The sequence below is a fragment of the Silene latifolia genome, chromosome 3, assembly GCF_048544455.1.
Source record: "Silene latifolia isolate original U9 population chromosome 3, ASM4854445v1, whole genome shotgun sequence".
NCBI lineage: Eukaryota > Viridiplantae > Streptophyta > Magnoliopsida > Caryophyllales > Caryophyllaceae > Silene > Silene latifolia.
The window spans coordinates 121,911,245-121,933,849 of NC_133528.1; the positions used below are offsets into that span (position 1 = coordinate 121,911,245).

Genomic DNA, 22,605 nt, shown 5'->3' on the forward strand with positions numbered 1-22,605 from the left:
GTATCTTGTTTCGTATTCGATGAACTTTTTGCTGATGTAGTAGATGGCCCGTTCTTCGCCGTCGACTGTTTGTGCTAGCATTGCTCCCATGGTTGTGTCGGTGACAGTCAGGTATAGAGATAAGGGAATTCCTTGTTGAGGTGGAATGAGGACATGAGGTTTGGATAGGATTTTCTTTATCCTGTCGAAGGCCTTTTGACAGTCGTTGTCTCAATTGGTGTGATCCGAGGCGCGAAGCTTCTTAAAGTTTGGTTCGAAAATCATTGTGAGTTTGGCTATGAAGCGGCTGATGTATTGGACTTGACCGGGAAATCCCCGAATCTCTTTCTCGTTCTTAGGCCGAGGCATTTGATTAATAGCTTTGATTTTGGTAGGATCAATTTCGATGCCCCTTTTGCTGACGACGTGTCCCAGAAGTTTCCTGGAGGTGACCCCGAATGCACACTTCTGAGATGGGTAGTCACTCAAGTCAAATTCCTCATATTCGTTCAGAATTGTATTGCAGTTAAATTGAGACGAGTCATAAGTAAGATTAGCGTTCATTAAGTCGACTTGAGCGAAAAGCTCGGATAGGACAGACATCTCATTGGCAGTCAGAGGCAACACAGCAGATGAGGTGGCCCCTGGAACAAGCTCTAGGTTGCTACCTTCCATGGGAGTGGGGATAACCTTAGTTGACTCGACCTCTGAAGCAGCCACAAGTTTGTGATAGAACAGTGGAAAGGGTACCTTGACCGGGACATCAGGAGCGCTAGGAGATAAGATAGACTCTAACTCTGACTCGGACTCAGACTCTTCTTCACTTTCCTCTTTGAATATAGGGCCTTCTCCAGTTGTGATCTTGAGAATGTGGCCTTGACGATTAGTCCACTTGACATTTTTCCTCCAGCCTTGTGTAATTTTCTCTGGGTCAATATCAGAGATTAAGGCGGTGGGATCGAACTGGTTATCCTTTAGAGCAATGTTGATGATGTCCTCATAGCCGAGGTGTTTGATATTGTCTTCTCCGAAGAAGAGACTGACAACTTGTCCGTCCAGGCATGGGGCCGACTCAGATTTGGTCGACGCAGCTTCGGTGTTGTCGGGGATGAAGTAGCAGTCTTAAAAGACTTCTATGCCCGGGTGTTTGACCTTAGCTACGGGGTCGTAGATTAGCTCAGGAAAGCCATTGTAGAACTCGGATCCTCCCTCGGGGATGAAGTATCCATTGAGAGTCAAATGGTAGGGACAGAGGATGACTCCGTGCTTTTTGCGCTTCCGTAATAGGAGGTTCATTTCCTGGATGTCTTCATCGGTAGGCTCATAGCCTAGCCCAAAGGGGTTGTTGGGGGACCTTGGCCTGTTTCATAGGAGGCAAGGTGCTCTTCAGCGGGTTGAGGGGTAGGCCCGGAAAATAACCCTGGCGCATCAAAATGCGGTTTACTGTGAGGTTCGAGAACGGGTCACAGTCAAAGGATGCTGATTCATCGGTTAGGGAATTCACAGCTTGGAATCCCCACATTTCGTTATCGTCCTCTTCAATGACCTGAGAGGCTTTTCCCTTCTTCATGATAGCCTTGATCAGGGATGCGGGAAATGTGATTGTTTTAAAAGAGGCGTCGATGTCGACCACCTGAAAATTGGCTTGCCTTTCCAAGGGTCCAGTTGCAACGGTCAAGGTGATAAGCCCTGCAACCTTACGACGAGTGCCGTCATAGGCGCGTGCCCCTTGATTAGTCGGGACCAAGTTAGCTTCCTTGATACCCAGTTTGTGAGCCGTCTTGAGGGGAATGACATTGACTGCGGATCCATCATCCACTAGAACCATAGGCACATTCTTCTTGAGGCATTGTAGAGTGATGTACATGGCCAGGTTATGGTTGGCTCCAAATAGAGGGATATCTTCGCCAAAGAAGATGACCGGGTTGCTCAGGTCGGGGACATCCCTTGTCATGTGTGCTACTACTTCTTCAGGGGAGGAGGTAGAGGGAACTGTCAACTTTCCCAAGGCCTGTAGCAAAGCCTGCCGCTGTTCGAAGGATGTAGCAATCGGTTGCCAAATTGAAATTTCGGCCTTTGCCTTTTGCAGTTGTTTAAGGACCGAGTTTTCGGGAACCTTGGGTTGAGTGTCCACGTCCGGGATAACCTGGTCATTCGTCGTTGGAATGGTTGTTGTATTGTTCGGTTTTTGATAGGGGCATCCAGACCGGGTAAGATGACCGATCTCTATTGCTTGTTTTACCTTTCCCGGAACAATGTAGACATCCTCTGCGTCGTCTCTCCAGATACCGTTGATTTCGGTATCGCGAGGGTACCTTGGAGGGGTATTCCTCGGCGGATAGTTTTTGTAGGGGAAGTTCTTGTGAGGGTAGTTTTTGTGAGGTTGATTATTGTGGGGTTGATTATTGTGGGGTGCATGCCAGAATGGCCGTGGGATTAATCCTTTCCGGTGAGAGGAATTTTGGGTGCTTGGAGGACCTTCCCTTGGGCGTGGTGTTGGTGGGTTGAAAATCAACCGGTGGTAGGCGTCCTCAAGTCGGGTAGTCCTTTCTGAGAGACTGGCTATGGTTTCTTCAACCTGTTGGAACATGGTGAGCATGGTTGCGGCGCTGAATACGAACATCCCGTCTGGGGTATCCTTTTACAAGACGTTCACCTCGTCATCAATAGGCAGGATGAGGTGTGAGCAATCCAAGGTTGGCTCGTCATCAGAGATGGCATGGATTCCCAAGGGGTTCGTTTTGTTGTTTGGTTTGGTGGGTGGAGGTAAAGGTAGTTCTCCTTTCTCGATCATATCTTGAATGGCGTGCTTCAGTTTAAAGTAGGCCTCTGTGTCATGACCTTTACCCTGGTGGTATTGGCAGTAGGCGTTGGGGTTCCAGAAATGGGCTTTCGTGGCCTCGGACGGATCCGGAATGTGTTCAATTGGCTATAGTTTTCCTTGGTCCATGCGTCTTTTTAGGGTAGTGGCATAGGTTGTCGCCAAGTTTGTGAATACCCTTTGAGGACGCTCAGTTTTCTTTGTGGTTGGTTCGAGGACGTTGACCTCATCGATTTTGTTTGTCTGACCATAGGGGCGAGATCCAGTTGATGTAGATCCTTGATAGCCTATACTAGTGGTTTTGGCTAGGACACCCTTGCGAAGGTTGTCTTCAATACGGGTTCCGAGGATTTGTAAGTCCTGGAAAGTTTTGATGTTTTGATATCTCAGCAGGTTGGCATAAACTAGGCGGAGGTTGTTGACAAACTTCTTCATCAGAGTTGATTCACTCGGCTTACTGACCAATTGAGTGCTTACCCTCCTCCAACGGGTCAGGAATTCTGTGAACCCTTCCTTATCATTCTAAGTCAGGACCTCAAGGGTGCGGGTGTTGGCGTACTGTTTAGCAAATTTGACGGTGACTTCATCCCAAGTAGTAACTCTCTTGGGGTCAAGGGAATAGTAACATTGGCGGGGAATCAATTCCAGGGATGATGGAAAGATCCGGGTGAAAAGTTCTTGCTTGACCCCCTTGATAGACATGTAATCCTTAAAGGCCCGTATGTGGTTGAGCGGGTCCTCCACTCCCTTAAACTTGGGTACATCAGTCAGGGTAAAGTTGTCGGGTAGTTGATCCCCAATGGGTTCGAATCTTCGATTATTGTTCTCAAGGTGGAAGTTGTTACCCCGGGTTAGAAGTTGTTCTTCCAAGCCTTTTCTCGGTTTTCGTCAAAGGCGGAGCATTGTGTTCTCCGGTTTCCTTGTTTTCCAAGGTGTCGATACGAGTCTCGACACGGTCTAGGGTGACCTTAAGAGCGGTGAGTAGGCTGGCTAGCTGAGCAGTCGTGAGATCTCTGTTGTCATCGTTGTTGTTGGATGAATTTGAAGACGGGGCCATGGCTCTAAGGCAGAAAACGGCTCACGTTACAACCCAATCCGACATGGTTTAACGACTAAACGCAGACAACACAAAAGAGGGAAAGACAATTTTGTCATCACAAGACAAGGGCAACCATGTGTGGTGCCTCGGTGCTGACTCGATTTATGATGTGACGGTGTTAACCTGATTTTGACTCGCATCCAACATAGTGACGTGAGGCCGTCGGACGAGTCTCGAGGTGAGACGACTCATAAGTAAAGACCCATAAGTATGCTCAGTGGCGGAGCCAGGATTTGAACTTGGGGGGGCGAAAAATTTTAGGGGGGGCGAACGACTAATTTCATAAGGCACCCAAAAAAAATTTCGAAAAATTTAACTAAAAACTTCGAAAATTTCATCCGCCAGGGGGGGCGACCGCCCCTGCTAGCCCCCCCTAGCTCCACCACTGAGTATGCTTGCTTCGACTCGATAGACACGAGGCGGGATCAGAGTGGTGGACTGAATTTTTCGAAAATAGAGATTTTCAAAAATATTCGTTTGTCGCTTTATGGACGACTTCCAAAGAATAGGGATCTTCAAAAGTCGATCAGTTGAAAAGTTGTCTTAAGTTTGTTTTCAAACGACGGTTTGAGTTCGAGTTGTGGCGGCTTTGAAAACAATGTGCTGTTTCCAAAAGACGGTTTTTTGAAATTCAAAATTGTACGTTTTAAAAATCGAGGTTTGAAAAGGTTGTGGTCCCGGGGATGGTGTACGGTCCTCGGGATTTGAAAAAGTTTCGAAAAAGGGGTGTGTACCATTTTCAGGTTTTGAAAGAGCCATCGTGTCAGCGCGAGACGGGTTGGAATCCATGTCTTAACGCGGTGATTATAACGGCGTAAAAAGGTATTTTTTGAAATGGTTGTGAAAACCAAGTTTGAAAATCGTTACTACGACGGCCTAGAAAGGCGTGCTTTTGAAATGGTTGTAGAAAACCGGATTTGAAAATCGTCATTACGACGGCCTAAAAAGGCGTGCTTTTGAAATGGTTGTAGAAAATCGAGTATGAAAATCGTCATTACGACGGCCTAGAAAGGCGTGCTTTTGAAATGGTTGTAGAAAACCGGGTTTGAAAATCGTCATTACGATGGCCTAGAAAGGCGTGCTTTTTGAAATGCATCGGTCGGTGAAAGACCGAGGTTTGAAATGGCCATTATAACGGCGCAAAAAGGGTGTTTTGAAAGTTTAAAATGACATGGAAGGACTTATGATCACATAACACATAAGCACTCGCAGTTTCATCATATTATGCATAATTCTGACACGGGTTTTGACTTAAAAGGGTGGGTTACACACCAAGCGATCAAACCCCGATTTTCGATCGGATCATTTTAGATCGGTCGGTTTCGTCTCGGGAAGGGTCTCGAAACGATGCAAGAGATGTTCGGAGTCGCCACCAAGCATTTGTGGGATTCTTGGAACCCGTTCGAATCCACTTTATACCTAGGTCAACCAAGGCAAAAAGCGGTGTTTGACATAGGTACTAAAGATAAGGAGTCGTCCCTCTTTAGCATTCTATCTCTAGAATGACTCTCGTTTCCCCTAGATAAGGTCGTCCACTATCCAAAGTTTCCGAGTAAGAGGTGAAGGTACGTATTGGGAAGCCCTTTAATCGGACACCCAATCCCGTCCGCGGTAGCGACCTATACTGATCGATCTTGGTTGGTTAAATGCAAAATCTGATAAAACGGGTAAATGCATGAACGCGCATCCAAAAGTTTAAATCTAACATGTGAGCTTTCTATGTCGGTTATTTATCCAAATATCAAGTAATTGATGTCAAGTTGGATTTAATGTTGATTTGCATGCAAGACGGAAATTAAACATCCATTTAGCGAGTTAGGTTCATGGTGCATAACGTGATCCATTTGTCTTAGAAAGGCGTTTTGCAAATAAAATAGACAAGGGGCAGATTTGTCATCTGATCCATCTTGTATTCGGGTTAACCGAAGTTAGGATCGTCCTAGACAAGTGTTAGAAGGGAGGCAGGGTCTGCAGCAGGCAACCTATTGAGGCGCGAGCCGTCAGGCGATGCAAGCAGGCCTGTCCTGGTTTGAAAATTGGAAAACGGTTGGCCTGTTTAGGCGCGAGTCAGCAGACTGTCCAAGAGACGTCTTCTGACTGTTAAAGCGTTTTGATATCGTCCTAATTTAGGACGATTTAGCCCCGTGCTATTACCTTATTCCGACTCGATTTTGTGTGCTTAAATGTCTAAAAAGCTCATTTAGTTACTAATTTATAATAATTAGTCGTATTAGTTATATTTGATAATTAGTCGTATTTATATATAATATTAGTATTATTATTATTTTATTAATATTATGCGCAGGTGAGACGGGAAAGCAAGACGGGAAAGTAAGGCGGAATTGCGAGACGGGATCTTTAGACGGAATATCGGAGGGTGAAAATAAGCTAAGTATGGGAAACAAGCAAGAAACAAGCCACATCGAGCATGTTTGTGACGGTCTTTGCTGAGCTTTTTCGACCACCTCCGGCCACCGTGACAGCCACCACTCACCATCACTGACCACCCTTGACTGCCAGCAACACAAACTACTCACCCACGACCACCACATCCACTACCATCAGGCATCAGCCACCGCGACCACATCTCCCCCCCATCCATCCATCAACATTGCAAACAACAATCAACCGTCTTTGCTACCACTTACAACCACCATTACAACCACCGTGGACAGCACCTATCATCACCATAGCAACCCAACACCACCAATCGCCAACCTCCACCATGGCGGCCACGACAGAAGCAGCAACCACCTCTACATCTCCCTCCCTCGGCATACATGGTAGCAGCTCGAAGATGTCTATGCCGGCAAACTGGCAGCCTCCTCCCCCACGGCAGGCGCACACACATTCTTCCCCTTTATTTAAATGGCTCGCTACCGGCCTTGTCACCGACGGCCGGCCAACCGGCACGCAACGCTCTTCTTCTATGACAACTCGCAACACGTATCAATTTTGGTTCTCTATGCCGGTGCCCCGGCAGCCGCCTCACCGGCTCCCACACACACCCCACTCAATTCCTCTCCTTGCTTCAAGACCCTCACTGTCGGTGCCCTTGCCGGCGGGCGGCTGACTGGCAGGGCCCCCTGCTTCCGTCTGTTGCCCTGTTTCATTTGTGTCGTGTGTCCTTGCTTTGTTGTATTATGTCGATTAGTTTAGATATTATTATTATTATTATTATTATTATTATTATTATTATTATTATTATTATTATTATTATTATTATTATTATTATTATTATTATTATTATTATTATTATTATTATTATTATTATTATTATTATTGTTATTATTGTTATTATTGTTATTATTGTTATTATTGTTATTATTGTTATTATTATTATTATTATTATTATTATTATTATTATTATTATTATTATTATTATTATTATTATTATTTATTTATTTATTTATTTATTTATTTTTTGTTGTTGTGGTGTGTCCTTTTATTATTATTATTATTATTATTATTATTATTATTATTATTATTATTATTATTATTATTATTATTATTATTATTATTATTATTATTATTATTATTATTATTATTATTATTATTATTATTTATTTATTTATTTATTCATTTATTTATTTATTTTTTGTTGTTGTGGTGTGTCCTTTTATTATTATTATTATTATTATTATTATTATTATTATTATTATTATTATTATTATTATTATTATTATTATTATTGATTGTTGTTATTGATTGTTATTGATTGTTATTATTATTATTATTATTATTATTATTATTATTATTATTATTATTATTATTATTATTATATTTTTTATTTATTTATTTATTTATTTTTTTTTTTTATTTTTTTTGCAAGAAAGGTGTACTCATCTATATTCATCCATGTAGGGAAAATAAATAAATGAGAGAGCTCTTACAAAAAACAAAACACCACAGAGAACACACTAGGAAAGCAAAGTACTACTCTACTTGTTTACAAACCAAGAGCGTAACTGAATAGTAGGACTAATGGATAGGCGCATTTTTAAAACCCACTGCAAGTGTTTAGCAACAACCTCAGGGCCCTTCTTTTTACCCTGGAAAATTCGATTGTTTCTTTCCTCCCAAATTGAGAAAACCAAGCCAACAAGACAACTAACAACCAAGACTCGTTTCCAAGTAGGTAAACCCTGGTTAAGCAAAAGATACAACCAGTTCTTCAAGTCAATATCTGAGCAAGTACCAGACAAGCCAAGTCATTGCAGCATTAATCTTCGAACCTGCCCAGAGTAAGAACATCTGAAGAAAAGGTGACGATGAAATTCCATGCCTCCCTCACACAAGCAACAACGGTTCACCATAGGATAGCCACGGGTGCAAAAACTATCAATAGTAGAGAGCACCTTAAGAGTAGCCTGAATAATACAAACTTTGTACTTAGGTAGGATTACTGGATGAGACAGAAGTTTAGTCCAACCTAGCTTACCTCGTTTCCTCCTAAAAATGTCATATGCCTTCCCCATAATAAACTGTCCTTTCACCACACAAGAGAGTAAGGTTGCCTCAGTACCACTCTGCCCATCTGATAGTTCCAGCAGACAGTCCCTCACTTTGAGGATAGATCTCCAACTCTCAGCATGATGTGGTTTACTCTGAGCTGTCCAGATAGAGGAGTGAACCATATTGTAGGACTTAGTCCATTGGTCCCAGATCCCTTCTCTGTTTTGAGTTAGAAGCCAAACCCATTTGCAGAGTAATGCCCCAAAAATAATCCTTACAAAGCTTAGTCCATTGGTCCCCCCTTCTTACCAGGGTAAGCACATTGAAGACCAACTCTGAAATATCATCTTGCGTTTGCCCAGAGGAATGCCCCAAAAATAATCCTTACAAAGCTTATTTACCATTTTAATGACAACCTTTGGCAAGAGTAAAGCAAAGCACCAAAAATTCTCAAGCCCAAATAAAACTGAGTTAATGAGTTGAAGCTTACCAGCATAGGAAAGAAGGTTACCAGTCTAACGGTGAATGGCAGCTTGAATCTTATCCATCATGCCTCTAAACATATCAGGGGCAAGCCTACCTGGGTTCAAAGTGACCCCCAAGTACCTAAATGGAAATTTAGCCTCAGAATACCCAGTGGCAGCCTCAATTTGTTGCTTAATATCATCAGTTACCCCTCCATAATAGATGCTAGTCTTGGAAGGATTAGCATAAAGACCAGAAATGCTTGCAAACTGATCGAAACTCTCTGCAACAGCAACCACAGAAGGGATATCCCCCTCATGAATACCATGAGATCATCAGCAAAGATCAGATGGTTTAACCTAAACTGAGCACACTTAGGATGATAGGAAACATAGGGAAGGAGATGAAGACTTCTAAGCTGTCTAGAGAGGATTTCCATGCTTAACACAAAAATATAGGGAGAAATAGGATCACCTTGCCTGACCCCAGACTTACCAGGAAAGAATCCACAAATATTGCCATTAATCTTCAATGAAAACCAAGTTGAAGCAATGCAACCCATGGTCCATTGAACAAACTTTGAAGGGAACCCCAGTCCATACAACATCTGCTTAATGAAGCCCCACTGAAGTGAATCAAAAGCTTTTTTGATATCCACTTTATTTAAGCATCGAGGAGAAACAAGCCCTTAATTATAGCCTTTGATTCAATTCTGCGACATCATAATATTTTCAAAAATATTACGACCTTTAATGAAAGCAACTTGCTCATTACCAACCAACATAGGCAAGACCTTCTGAAGTCTATTAGCAATTATCTTACTAATAGTCTTGTAAATTAATGAGCATTAAACAATAGGTCTGAAGTCTTGGACAGTAAGAGGCACCTCCTTCTTAGGAATGAGAGCAAGGAGAGTAACATTCACCCTTCTCTTCATCTTCCCAGTCTTGAAATACTCCTCAACTGCAAGACATAAAGAATCACCAACAGTAGCCCAGGAATGCTTAAAAAACCCTGTAGAGAAGCCATCCTGCCCAGGGCTTTTATTAGAAGGGATGCTAAAGAGGGCCTGCTTAAACTCAGTCCTAGTAACATGCAGAGTAAGCTGAGCGCTAACATCATCTGAAATCCTAGGGCCAGAAGCAAAAAGAGACTCACTAATTGGCACAACCTCAGTAGTCACACCAAGCAGACTGGTATAGTACTCCACAAAAGCAGTATTAATAGCATCAATCCCATATCTCATAACCCCATCCTTATCTTGAATTAGGTCAATAGAACTATGATGCTGCCTAAGAGCAATTTTAGAGAAAAAGAAGTTAAAGGAGCAGTCCCCTTTCCTGATATTATGCGCCTTAGCCCTTTGAAACAGCAAGTCAACTTCCAATTTACTAAGAGCTGCATATTTTGCAGTCAGAATTCGTTCCTGCTCAATTAAGGAAGCAGAAAACAAGTCTGCCTGCAAAGCATTCTGACAAGCATCTAATTCCTTCTTAACAGCCAGAACTCTAGCAGAGATATTTGCAAAGTGGTTCTTATGCAAAATCTGAAGAGAAGATTTTACAAGTTTGAGCTTGTGAAACAATTAAGCCATTGGGGATCCACAATTAGGGGTGTGCCAAGCAAAAGCAACTAAGCCTTCATAATCAGAGTGACCCTGCCAAACATTAAGGAAGCTGAATCTCCTTTGAATATGTCTAGGAGGAGCCACAAAAACCAAAAGAGGAGAGTGATCAGATATTCCAGGGGGCAGGCTTGTAGCAAAAGAGGAAGGAAATAAAGCAAGCCAGTCAGGATTGACCAAAACCCTATCCAATCTAGCCCAGGTTCTAGTAGTAACATCCTGTTTATTGGACCAGGTAAACTCAGACCCCATGCTATGCATGTCATCCAAGTAGCACTGAGCCAAACAAGAGTTAAATTCCATTATATCATGGTTGGAAGGAGGGTTAGGGCCAACTCTGTCACTTAATCTTCTAACCACATTAAATCTCCCAAGACAATCCAAGCTTGAGTAAGAGTGCGAGAAATAGCAACCAATTCTTCCCACAGTCCTACCCTATCTCTAGGAGCATTCTGTCCATAAACAAAAGTAGCAGCTATAGTCTGATTGGTTTCCCTAAACAAGACATCACAGTGTAGGAGTTGTTCATGGAGGACAAAATTACTCAGAGCCACAGTGGAAGGGTTATAAAAAAGCCAGAAGCTACCCTGAGTCTTATTATTATTATTATTATTATTATTATTATTATTATTATTATTATTATTATTATTATTATTATTATTATTATTATTATTATTATTATTATTATTATTATTATTATTATTATTATTATTATTATTATTATTATTATTATTATTATTATTATTATTATTATTATTATTATTATTATTATTATTATTATTATTATTATTATTATTATTATTATTATTATTATTATTATTATTATTATTATTATTATTATTATTATTATTGTTATTATTATTGTTATTATTATTGTTATTATTATTGTTATTATTCTTATTATTATTATTATTATTATTATTCTTGTTATTATTATTATTATTATTTTTAATTTTATGGAAGGATGCGCGCAGATTTCATTAAAAGAAAAATAAAAGTTTACATGAAATTGGTGGGGAGCCGAGAGACAATCTGGGCTCCCACACCCTTAGCAATAGCAAAGCTAAGTCTAGTAAAAATATAAGCGGCCACCCGAGCCCCCGCACCCTGAGATACCGAGAATTTCTGGATCCGCTTGAGCAAGGCAACAGCATCCGAACCCAGCTCCCCAAGTGAAGAGAAAGAGAAAGGAAGGAAACCATAACCCGCGACCGTGCACAAATCCCCATACTTAGCACACTTTCATTTGAGCAAAGATCGCCGACAACCCGGCCAGGCACAAAATCCGTCATCCCGCCTCGAGTCAAAGGAGAAGAACCTGTCAAGTCGACGCACACATCACGCCCCCTGTCCCAATAATAAAGCAATAAATCCGCAGGACGAAGAGAGCCACCATGTCCATCAACCAAACCGATATCAACCTCCTTTCCCGCAGTAAGACCAGATCTATAGCAGATGTCTAAAAGAGTGTCCCGGACAAGGTTATGCCGATGTTTAACGCCCACAGTACCAGTACAAGAAACAATGTGGTCCCCAAAAACATCCTCAGCAAAAACCCGAGAGCAAGCAGGACAGGGTCTAGATACCGTGAATAACGGAACACCCAGACGATACCCCAGCACACTATGGTGAGTCCTCCCGTTCATAGTCTGACCCAACCCCGAGATAGGAACCGCACGTAACCGATCAGAGGAGTGAGAACCCTGATGAAACTGCCAAAAAGCAAGCTGGCGTGGTGTTAAAGAGAAAACAGACTCTGAGGCAGTAGCAACCGTCGCGAAATAAATGTCTGCCAATTTCTTCATAAGTTTAGGGGCAGCAATTTCACAATGATTACCTAAAATACCAGAGCCTGTAGTCGCAGTTAACACCTGCACGACATCATCAAAAGCAGGGCCAGCAGCTACAATACCAGAAGGGCCGAGGAGCTTAGCCTGCAAACCAGCAGACTGCAAACGAGACGCAATAAAAGCATAAAATAAAACATCTCCCGCCGCATAGACACCAAGACCACCAAGATGAAAAGGGAATGTAGCAAGGCGCCACTGCCAATCCCCAAAACTCGGCCCTGACGCGGTGACAATACGTTCCAAGCTAGAACGAAGAGCGACATCAAAAGGAAGACGGACAGACCCAAAAACACTAGGGGAGCAAGTACGAATTGAGAAGTATAGCTTGGAAATACCAGTACAAGCTCGAAGAAGAAGCAACTCACATTGCGGGTCCTCAATCCTCGGAACCAGATCCATTAGCTCAATGGTCTTGGTTACTCTCTTCGCCACAATCTCACTGCTAAAATCAAAGACAAGCACCGACAGTCCACCCAAAATCGTAACACCACGCAATGGCCGAGAAATAGAAGGGGGGAAAACCCCAGGAAGTCGACTCCGAGGATCCTCAACAGGCCAAAAGACCTCCGTCTTGGAGACATTAAGATGCAATCCAAAACGAGGGTCATCCACCATAATCAAATCCAAGACCTTCCCCACCTCCAAAGTATCACCCACAATGGTGCCATCATCTAAGTACCACGCCTGCATAGTGAGGTCAAAAGAGTCCCGGATCTTGCATACTAATGGATGCAAAACCAAAGCGAAAAGCAAAGGGACCAACGGATCACCCTGCTGGACACCCTGACAAGACTACAAGCAGTGCTCCCCATAAAAAAGACGGTCAGGGCTGGAATAACAAAACTCCACCCAACGGGAAAGAACCGGGCAGCGACGATGGACCTCCTGAAGCATGGTCTCACGATCAACAAGGTTGAAGGCATTATGGAAATCCACCAGCAACATAGAAAGCCCAACCTCAGCCCCCCGAGCCTCAATAAGCCGGTTCAAGGTATGCAAGATAGCCTCTCCTCCACCGGACACGCCCACCCCAAACTGAAGCCCATCAAAATAAGAAGATAAAGAAGGACCAACAATAAAAGCACCAACCTTAGAGACAAGCCGTCTCTAGACCGTACCAACAGCAATAGGACGAACCCCACCATCCGGTTTAACAAGTGGCGTGAGAGGGGCGCTGGCAATGTACTCACCCAGAGGAAGAGGACACCAGCCCTCAAGAAAAAGATTAACCACCCTAGTAATAGAAGTGATCAAATCATCGGAGATAGCCACAGCAGCGCCACTCAAATAGTCCATAAGGTGTTGTGCCCGAAAACCATCCCGCCCACAAGATGTACCGCGAGGGAAACTCCGAATCATATCCAAAACCACAGCCGAAGAAGCAACCAGAGGATGATGATCCCCAGACAGAGGAGGCAATGAAGGAGGCGAGGCGACAGGATGCTTCTCACGCAAGGCCACAAGAGTGGCATCGGAGTATGGGGCGACCCCAGAGGAAGAAAGCACTCGAATAGCAGCAGTATAGTGGCCATCACAAATCTTCCGCCGACATTAGCGGAGGTTAAGCTCACTCAAATCCATATCCTCAACCATATGAAACGAAGAAGGACCCTCATCAAAACACTCCTGCAACAACTGCAACCCCCCCCCCCCCAGGTACACTCCAAGGAAGGATAGCAATGGCAATACTCTTCTCCTAATGCTGACGCCGAATAGCAGTCCGACACTCATGATTACTCCGAGGAGCGAAAGTCTTGAGCAAACAAAGTGGTAGAACAAGAAAACGAACCCAGCGGGAGAGATCACTAAGGGAATCAGCCACATCATCCAAAGCCCCTTTCAAAGCCCGAGCAAACCCAAGACGGCACTTAGGAGGAATAGATTTCACTGTGCAAAGGCCCAACAATAATAAGCGATCAAGCGAGGATATAGACCATTGAACAAGCTCAACACTATCATCAGAAGAAACCGAAGTAGAAGGAGCCGTAGGTCTCGGAATACCATAAATATGGAAGGTGTAAAGGCCATCAACACACTCCGGATGCATCAGTATATCACCCCGACTATGCCGACATCTAGCTCGAGTAGTTCGGGTTTTAGAACACACCCCACACAACCAGAGCCCCATCCGTCTCAAAGAACTCTCGGCATTGGAATAAACAGTCAAACTATCAGTAAGAGTCTGACGCGTAAGGTCCAACGCACCATCATGACAATGTCGGTACTGTAAATGTTTCTGCCAAGCAGCCTTAGTTATGCCCTTACCAAAACCATCCCGACACCCATGAATACCCGAAAAAGGACAATGGTACCGCACAAGCTCAGGCATGAAGAAAAAAAAAACTCTCCTCCTACCTGTACGGTAAACAATATAGCCACAAAACAACCCACCCGGATGATAACCACAAAACAGGCCACACACAAGGAGCAATAGGCACAAAAAGAAGAGCAGACCAGCAGCCTAGCGGACTGAACACCACCAGCAACCCCGTACTTCAAACGACAGCAAAGAGCAACGCCAAACGGTTTAAAGAAAACCGTTACAAACAACCACCACAAACCAGCCACCCCAGAGAACTACTACAACTATGAAAGCCCTCCACACACGACACCCACAACTAGAGCAACAGGTAGTGTTGGTCGGCGGCCGACCAGAAAATAAACAAGAGGAAAAGAACCGACGGCGTAAAAATAACCAACAGTTGCCGCGTAAAAAAAACCTGGAGAAAGAAGGTCCTTGAGATGGCGTCAACCGATGACGATGAGGCAGATTACCACTGCCACGAAGACCACCATCAACGGCCAGGCCAGGGAAGAGAAGAAAAAAGAAAATGAAGCCCTAACAAAAACCCTAAAACGCAACGATCCAGAAGAAAAAGAACTGACGACGGCGACACCAACTCCGAGAACCACCACAACAATGACCGACGACGTGAGGTCTAAAAGTTAAAGGGCGGTGGCAGGGGTTATCGACAACACCGGTGAAGCACAGTCGAACCCCAACGTTCGCGAAAACCCACCCACAACCTATCACTGACCTCCAGCGAAACCAGGCACTGACGGCGAGTCAATGACCGGTTGGAGACGGCGGTTGGAGACGGCGGTAGTAGTCGAACTGACGGATGGCAGTCACAAAACCTAGTCGCACGCAAATCGCCCATTATTATTATTATTATTATTATTATTTTGCAAGAAAAATATCTCCATTTTATTCTTCCATAAAGGGAATATAAAAAGGAGTAATCTTACAAGATCTATCCTCTAATAGCCTACAAGAAGGCTAAAACAACTCAACTATTCAGGTTCTCTAGTACTTCATCATCATCATCATCATCATCATCATCATCATCATCATCATCATCATCATCATCATCATCATCATCATCATCATCATCATCATCATCATCATCATCATCATCATCATCATCATCATCATCATCATCATCATCATCATCATCATCATCATCATCATCATCATCATCATCATCATCATCATCATCATCATCATCATCATCATCATCATCATCATCATCATCATTATTATTATTATTATTATTATTATTATTATTATCATTATCATTATCATTATCATTATCATCATTATCATTATCATCATTATCATTATTATCATTATTATCATTATTATCATTATTATTATTATCATTATTATTATTATTATTATTATTACTATTATTACTATTATTATTATTACTATTACTGTATTACTATTACTGTATTACTATTACTGTATTATTATTACTATTATTACTATTACTATTATTATTACTATTATTATTATTATTACTATTATTATTATTATTACTATTATTATTATTATTATTATTATTATTATTATTATTATTATTATTATTATTATTATTATTATTATTATTATTATTATTATTATTATTATTATTATTATTATTATTATTATTATTATTATTATTAGGGTAGAGTTCCGGTGAAAACGGGGCTTATCGTGAGAACCGTGACAACAACTCTCAACCGTCCATCAAATAAAACTGACGACTGAGATTAGACGCGCGTTTCTCTTAAAATTTAACGGAAAACAAAAAATAAAACTGTACATGTCAGCAATATCAAGCCTACGTAACAAAATCAAACCACACGAAACAAAATCAATCGATTTGATCATTAATCCTTCCTTAATTTGTAAATTTTTGTCTTTCGATATCAAATTTAGTGATCTAAAATCATTTATTCATCATCAATTGCTGTGTTCGAAGCGCAAATTAGAGTCAATTTGTTCAAACTTTTGCATTCATCAGCTATTCAGTTATTTCAAGATCAAAACTTTGTAAGAAAAATCGGAATTGATTTGGTTATTCATCTGGAATTATTGTTTTCTACAGTCAATATTGAGGTATGTTCATTCAATATTATTTAATTCCTTTCTGAATCGTTGTTGAATTGATTTTATGATGATGTTAAAGTTGAATTTGATTAAATTCAACTTAATTTCGGATTTGATTAAATTTAGTTAACTAGATTTAATGTATGAGAACCACAAAAACATTAATTTTATAATGAAAAGTGTTAAATTAGGGTTTATAGTTTGTTTGTTTGATTTTAGGAGGATGATAAATGCAAATGTACTTTGTGGTGAGAAAAAATGTACTAAAAATAATGAGAAAGGAAAAGTGTGCAATTTGAAGTAACTGAAAAGTAATTTTGCATGTAAAAATAATGTGTTGTGTTGTGCTGTACACGTTTCATAAGGAAATGTCTAATCAGTCTTAGTGAAATGTGCATTATATATAACAAGGATGTGCAAGTAATTATTACCTTTTGCAAGTGGTCTTGCAACTGTTCAATATGTCAAATGACGATTTGTAACTTGCTTAAGTGGTGAAAAAACACAACTATTCACATTAATTTGAATATTAATTCTAAATGTACATTATAATAATTATAAAAAAACATGTTCCATCAAATAAATTATCCACTATCTATATTCATAATTTGCATTTTCTGATAATTAGGTGCAACTAAAATATCATTAAGCACTGTTTGAAAAATGTACATTATATTATATTTAAAGGTACATTAAATTATTTAAAAAAGAACATGGAACATTATTTGGAAAATAAATGTGCTTTCAGTTTAATTCAAATGTCCATTACGTATTTTTATAGTGTGCATATACTGTTTTATGCAAGAGATTTAACTAACATAGATAACTTCACCCAATTTATTAATTACCATGATTATGTTTGTGGCAGTTGAAAAGACACAACTGTTCACAGAATTTAATCTCTTATAATCAATTAATCTACTATATAAACCCAAGAGTACACAACTAGTTTTCCATCCTACCTTTTCCAATAACCAAAACTTTTAATCTCTTCAGAAAAGTACTTAATTTTCTTAAAAAAAAAAAACAATGGACTACTCAAAATGCCTGATAGTTCCCTACAAGAATGATGCTTACAAACAAAATTTCATGGCCCATTATAGGGAATGGAAAGTAAGCTAGTTTTCTTCAAACTGGTTTGATGGAGATGACATTCCTGTGGAGATGGATGTACCATCTCCCAGTCGTCATTTACATCATTTGCTTACTACTCAGCCTTTGCTCCAGATTTTGTTTGAGCGACTTGGGAGGGAAGAAAAGAAAACATGGCCATGGTGTGCAAGGGCTGGTCAAAGTGGTTCCTTATAGGGAACGAGCCAGAGGTAAAGGAGAGGGATTATTACCGAGGCGCGGTTCACGGAAATGAAAATGGTGTGATAACTATCATAAAGAATAATCGGCTCCTTGACAGATTCTGCATCTGCACGACTATGTCTAGTTGTGCAGAAATAATTAGACATCACAAAAGACAAGAACGACAATTTTTAAAGGAAAGAGAAGAAGAATATGAAATTGAGGAACAGTCTGGGGATGAGGGTTATTATGACTCCGACTGTTAGATTAGTTTAGAAATATGTTGTGTTATCTTCTGTTTATTGTTATTAGGTATTATCTTGTGTTTTTTTTTTTTTCAGTATAAGCCTTAGTAGGCTTTACCATTTTGAAAGCCTGAAATGGCTTTTGTAAATATTTTTCTAATATTAATGAAATAATATTATGACTATTTCTTTGTTTAATGTCATTAGCATTCAATACACTATATATATGCTATATAAAAATGGACAACAATATTTCCTATGAACATTAGCAGTAAAATAAATGTTCCTTTAAAGGCATGATAATGGACATTCGCAGAAATACATTATATACGAACCTTTATTTGTACGAAATAAATTGCCAATCTTTGTAGAGCATATTAGAATTGGATTACTGCATTATTGATGCAATAATATTCAATATACTTACTTACTTAACTACTGTTGAACCAGACAATGAGTAGAAGTGATGCAACTACGTCTTCTTCTACAAATAACAACTTTAAAACACCAAGGACAATAATTGAAACATTAAATGCACTCCAGTACATTCCATTCTGTCCAGAGGAAAAGAAACCTAAAGTAGGACAAGTACTCGAAACGCTAGAATCAGCAGAGTTATTCTACAAAGAATATTGTACAATCTGTGGGTTTACGCCAAGACTTGCAACAACAAAAAAGGATTAAAGGCAATGAGTTACCAAACAGTTTTGCATTAAGGAATGTTGTCTGCAATAGGCAAGGTGTAAAATAAAGTAGGAAAAGGAAGAGGACTGATACTGATACCGATACTGCTGAGAATGATGCAGAATCTGATGTGACAGACATAAGCCGTGTGAGGCCGATTACAAGAATTGACTGTCGTGCATTATTGCAGTTTAAATACTAAGAAAATGGAACTTATATTGTTACCAGATTCGATGAAGCGCATAACCATCCACTTGCTTTGCCTGAATCTACAATATTCTTGAAAGAAAACCGAAAAATGACAGAGGTACAGAAGCAATTTGTCACAAAGGTAAAGGTGCTAAAACTAGGTGGTGTGAAAGCCTATAGAGGTTGGAAGGAGCTGTGTGGAGGTTATGACAACATTGGGGCTACTGAGGTTGATTTCAAAAACTTTGTCAGGGACATAAAAACCTACATTGGTAATTTTGATGCACAAATGTTTGTTGAAAATCTTATTGGGAGAAAACACACATGCAGTTCATTTTACTTTGATTTTATAGTAGATGAAAACAAGTGCTTGGCTGGAGTGTTTTGGGCAGATCCGATCTGCATAAAGAACTACATGCTGTTCGATGAGGTTTTATCAGCAGATGCTACATATGGAACAAACAAGTACGATATGGTGTTTGTGCCTTTCACAGGAGTTGATCACCACAAAAGGTGCATAACGTTTGGAGCTGGGTTGATAGGTGATGAAAGTATTGAGTGTTATACATGGCTGTTCAAGACATTTTTGGAAGCAATGGGCGGGTGCCAACCGAGAATTATAATTACTGATCACGACAAATCAATGAAGTCGGTAGTCCCGGAAGTGTTTAAGGAGTTAACACACAGAATGTGCATGTGACACATAATGAAGAAACTAAGAGAGAAAGTCAGTTATCAACTGTTTCAAGATGAGGATTTTAAGACCAGGCTCAATAGGTGTGTTTGGAACAACCAACTTGAGCCTGATAAATTCGAAGAACAATGGGGGAAGATAATGACTGATTATCAACTTGTAGAACACGAGTGGTTTTCATATTTGTACGATCTCAGGGAACAGTGGATCCCTGCCTATTTTAAAGATGTTTCAATGTCTGGCTTGATGAGGGTTACTTCTAGGTCTGAGAGTGAAAATAGTTTTTTTGACAGGTTCCTCACACCTCATTTGACCCTTGTTGAGTTTTGGGTGTGCTATGAGAGTGCCTTGGAAGCACAAAGACACAGGCAGTCCAAATTGAACAGTGACAACAAACACTCTGAAATCCCACGGAAAACAAAGTCAAACCTTGAAGTCCATGCTTCTGAAATGTACTCGCACAACATTTTCAAAGACTTCCAAACAGAATTGGTTGCAGCTTTGTCTGATTGCCGTTTTAAAGATGTGGAGAAGATTGATGAGACAAAAATATATATTCTAACAGACTTGCAGATGCCAAATAAGTCATGGAACGTAGCATATTCACCAGATAACATGGAGATTACTTGTTCCTGTTCTATGTTTCAGAGAATGGGCTTGTTGTGCAGTGCACCGCCTTTGGATTCTACACAACCAAGATTTTGAGAAAATACGAAAAGTACATAACGCAAAGATGGACAAAAGCTGCAATGAGTAAGCTTGTCTTTGACAAAGATGGCAAATCGATAGATGTCTCTCAAAAGTTTTTCGTAGGAAAAGTTTGAGTCTTGAGCTGTGGCAAGAGGTTTATTCTTGTGTCGGCGTAGTGAGTGTAATGATAACGACATGAAGCTTTTGATTGAAAAACCGAGAGATATTAGATTGGATATGATTAGTAATGAAGTGTACCCAGCAAAGAAGAAAGACAAGATGAAAGAAATAGAAAACAACGTGGACTGCAAAATACCTGAGAAGTTGGTGATTCATGTTCCTAAAAAATCTAAAAACAAGGGTAGGACCAAGGGCAAGATAATTGAATCACAAATGTTAAAAACCCTAAAGAAGAGAGGAAAAGAGAAGAGTCTTTTGCAAAACATGTGGCCGCCAAGGACACAACTCTAGGACTTGCAAAGAAACAAACCATCCGACGGTATGTATAATTTGGTTTCTTGTTAAAACATATTACATTAATGTTAAATAATTATTAAATTATACAAGCATAGCGCATAGTGTTTACCTTCCAAAATCATCAATCTTATATGGAGGCACATAAGCTCTTTGTGCAATGAACATTATGGTTGTTCTAAAGGCACAGATGAGAATTTCAGCAATGTATATTTGGTTAACATTAAATCTATTATCAATTTAGTTGTTCATTTTGGCCATTTTCTCCTTATAAAATCTGATATTTAATTTACATTTTGTTGCATATTCACCAAATACTACCATGAAGATGACGACGATGAAGGAGATGAATCTGATGATGTGGAGGACGACGATGAAGAAGATGAATCTGATAACGAAGTGGAAGGTGCAAATTTTTGATTCAAGGATAGACATCCATAATATACACTACGAGAACATTCTTAAAGGCTTGTATGCACAATTCGATTTTACTGCCAAAGTACATTACTCTTATAGGGAAAGTATATTACATTTGTATTAAAGGATCATTATTGTTGTTCTGCAAGGAACATTCTTAAAGGCTTGTATGTACATTACTCTTATAGCCAAAGTATATTACATTTGTATTAAAGGTTCATTATTGTTGTTCTGCAAGGAACATTCTTAAAGGCTTGTATGTACATTACTCTTATAGCCAAAGTACATTACTCTTATAGCCAAAGTATATTACATTTGTATTAAAGGATCATTATTGTTGTTCTGCAAGGAACATTCTTAAAGCCTTGTATGTACATTACTCTTATAGCCAAAGTACATTACTCTTATAGCCAAAGTATATTACATTTGTATTAAAGGTTCATTATTGTTGTTTTGCAGGGACATCATCAACTTGATTGGAATTGTTTTCCCAGAGTACAATAATTTTAAGGCGTTTTGCACAATAAACATTATTGTTGTTCAGCAAGAACATAATAAACTTTATTGAAATTTATTTCCGGTATATAACACTCTCTTGAATTAAATTTTTTTCAAACTTCAGGTTGTACGACTCGCAGCTTCCTCAATATATGTTACATTACTCACACACATGTCACAAACGAAACTAAAAAAGTTTTTTCTGACTTCAATTCAAAGCATCTTCCTCATCTTCATCGTCATATTCTTCCCATGGCAGTGGGTTTGAACGGAAATCCATTGCCTTCTTTAGTACAGCATCAAAACATACATTGCCTTCTGTTGAAATCATATATGAAATGTATTTCTTCCGCAGAATCAGTAGGGGAGCATCCTAGCAAAATAAAGAAAACAAGGGGTTAGAACATGTACAAATGTGTAATGAATTATGTATTAAAAATAATTGTATTACTTCTGAAACTCACATCGACTTTTTTAAGCCCACAGGTCCAATTTAGATTACCCTTAAATGTCTCCATATGTCTCATAACGTAAACACCACAATCAGTCTTGTTAGTGTTGTTTCTCCACTTCATCTTTGCAAGAATAGGCCGCAGTTTTTTAATGCGATCAACTTTTACCTTTGAAACACCGATGTCTTTCAAGTATTCTGCTAGAACATTACGCTGGCGGAGAAGGGGTGCAAGAAAATATTAGGACACTAATAATTATGTGGTACAATATCACAAAAATTAGAAAATTAAGACAGACACA

At 40.0% G+C, this 22,605-nt stretch overlaps 2 protein-coding genes across 2 annotated transcripts; one reads left to right on the forward strand and one right to left on the reverse strand.

The window, feature by feature from the left end:
* Window positions 1-8,869: 8,869 nt before the first annotated feature.
* LOC141649609 (uncharacterized) lies at window positions 8,870-10,746 on the reverse strand. The gene is made up of 4 exons (XM_074458294.1): window positions 10,453-10,746; window positions 9,706-10,365; window positions 9,315-9,444; window positions 8,870-9,102 (listed from the first exon to the last, which is right to left on the reverse strand). The coding sequence occupies exons 1-4, from the start codon at window positions 10,744-10,746 to the stop codon at window positions 8,870-8,872; spliced, it is 1,317 nt and encodes a 438-aa protein (XP_074314395.1).
* A 9,039-nt stretch (window positions 10,747-19,785) lies between these two features.
* On the forward strand, window positions 19,786-20,530 carry LOC141649610 (protein FAR1-RELATED SEQUENCE 5-like). The gene is made up of 2 exons (XM_074458295.1): window positions 19,786-20,225; window positions 20,422-20,530. Exons 1-2 carry the CDS (start codon window positions 19,786-19,788, stop codon window positions 20,528-20,530), a joined length of 549 nt encoding a protein of 182 aa, XP_074314396.1.
* Window positions 20,531-22,605: the final 2,075 nt, after the last annotated feature.

Coding starts and splice junctions, on each gene's coding strand:
- LOC141649610 (XM_074458295.1), top strand. CDS start 19,786: ATGAAGAAACTAAGAGAGAAAGTCAGTTATCAACTGTTTCAAGATGAG. Junction 20,226..20,421: donor GAAGTCCATGCTTCTGAAAT/GTACTCGCACAA, acceptor TCTATGTTTCAG/AGAATGGGCTTGTTGTGCAG.
- LOC141649609 (XM_074458294.1), bottom strand. CDS start 10,746: ATGGAATTTAACTCTTGTTTGGCTCAGTGCTACTTGGATGACATGCAT. Junction 9,445..9,705: donor CTCTCATTCCTAAGAAGGAG/GTGCCTCTTACT, acceptor GATTCACTTCAG/TGGGGCTTCATTAAGCAGAT. Junction 9,103..9,314: donor TATTTGTGGATTCTTTCCTG/GTAAGTCTGGGG, acceptor TTGCTGTTGCAG/AGAGTTTCGATCAGTTTGCA.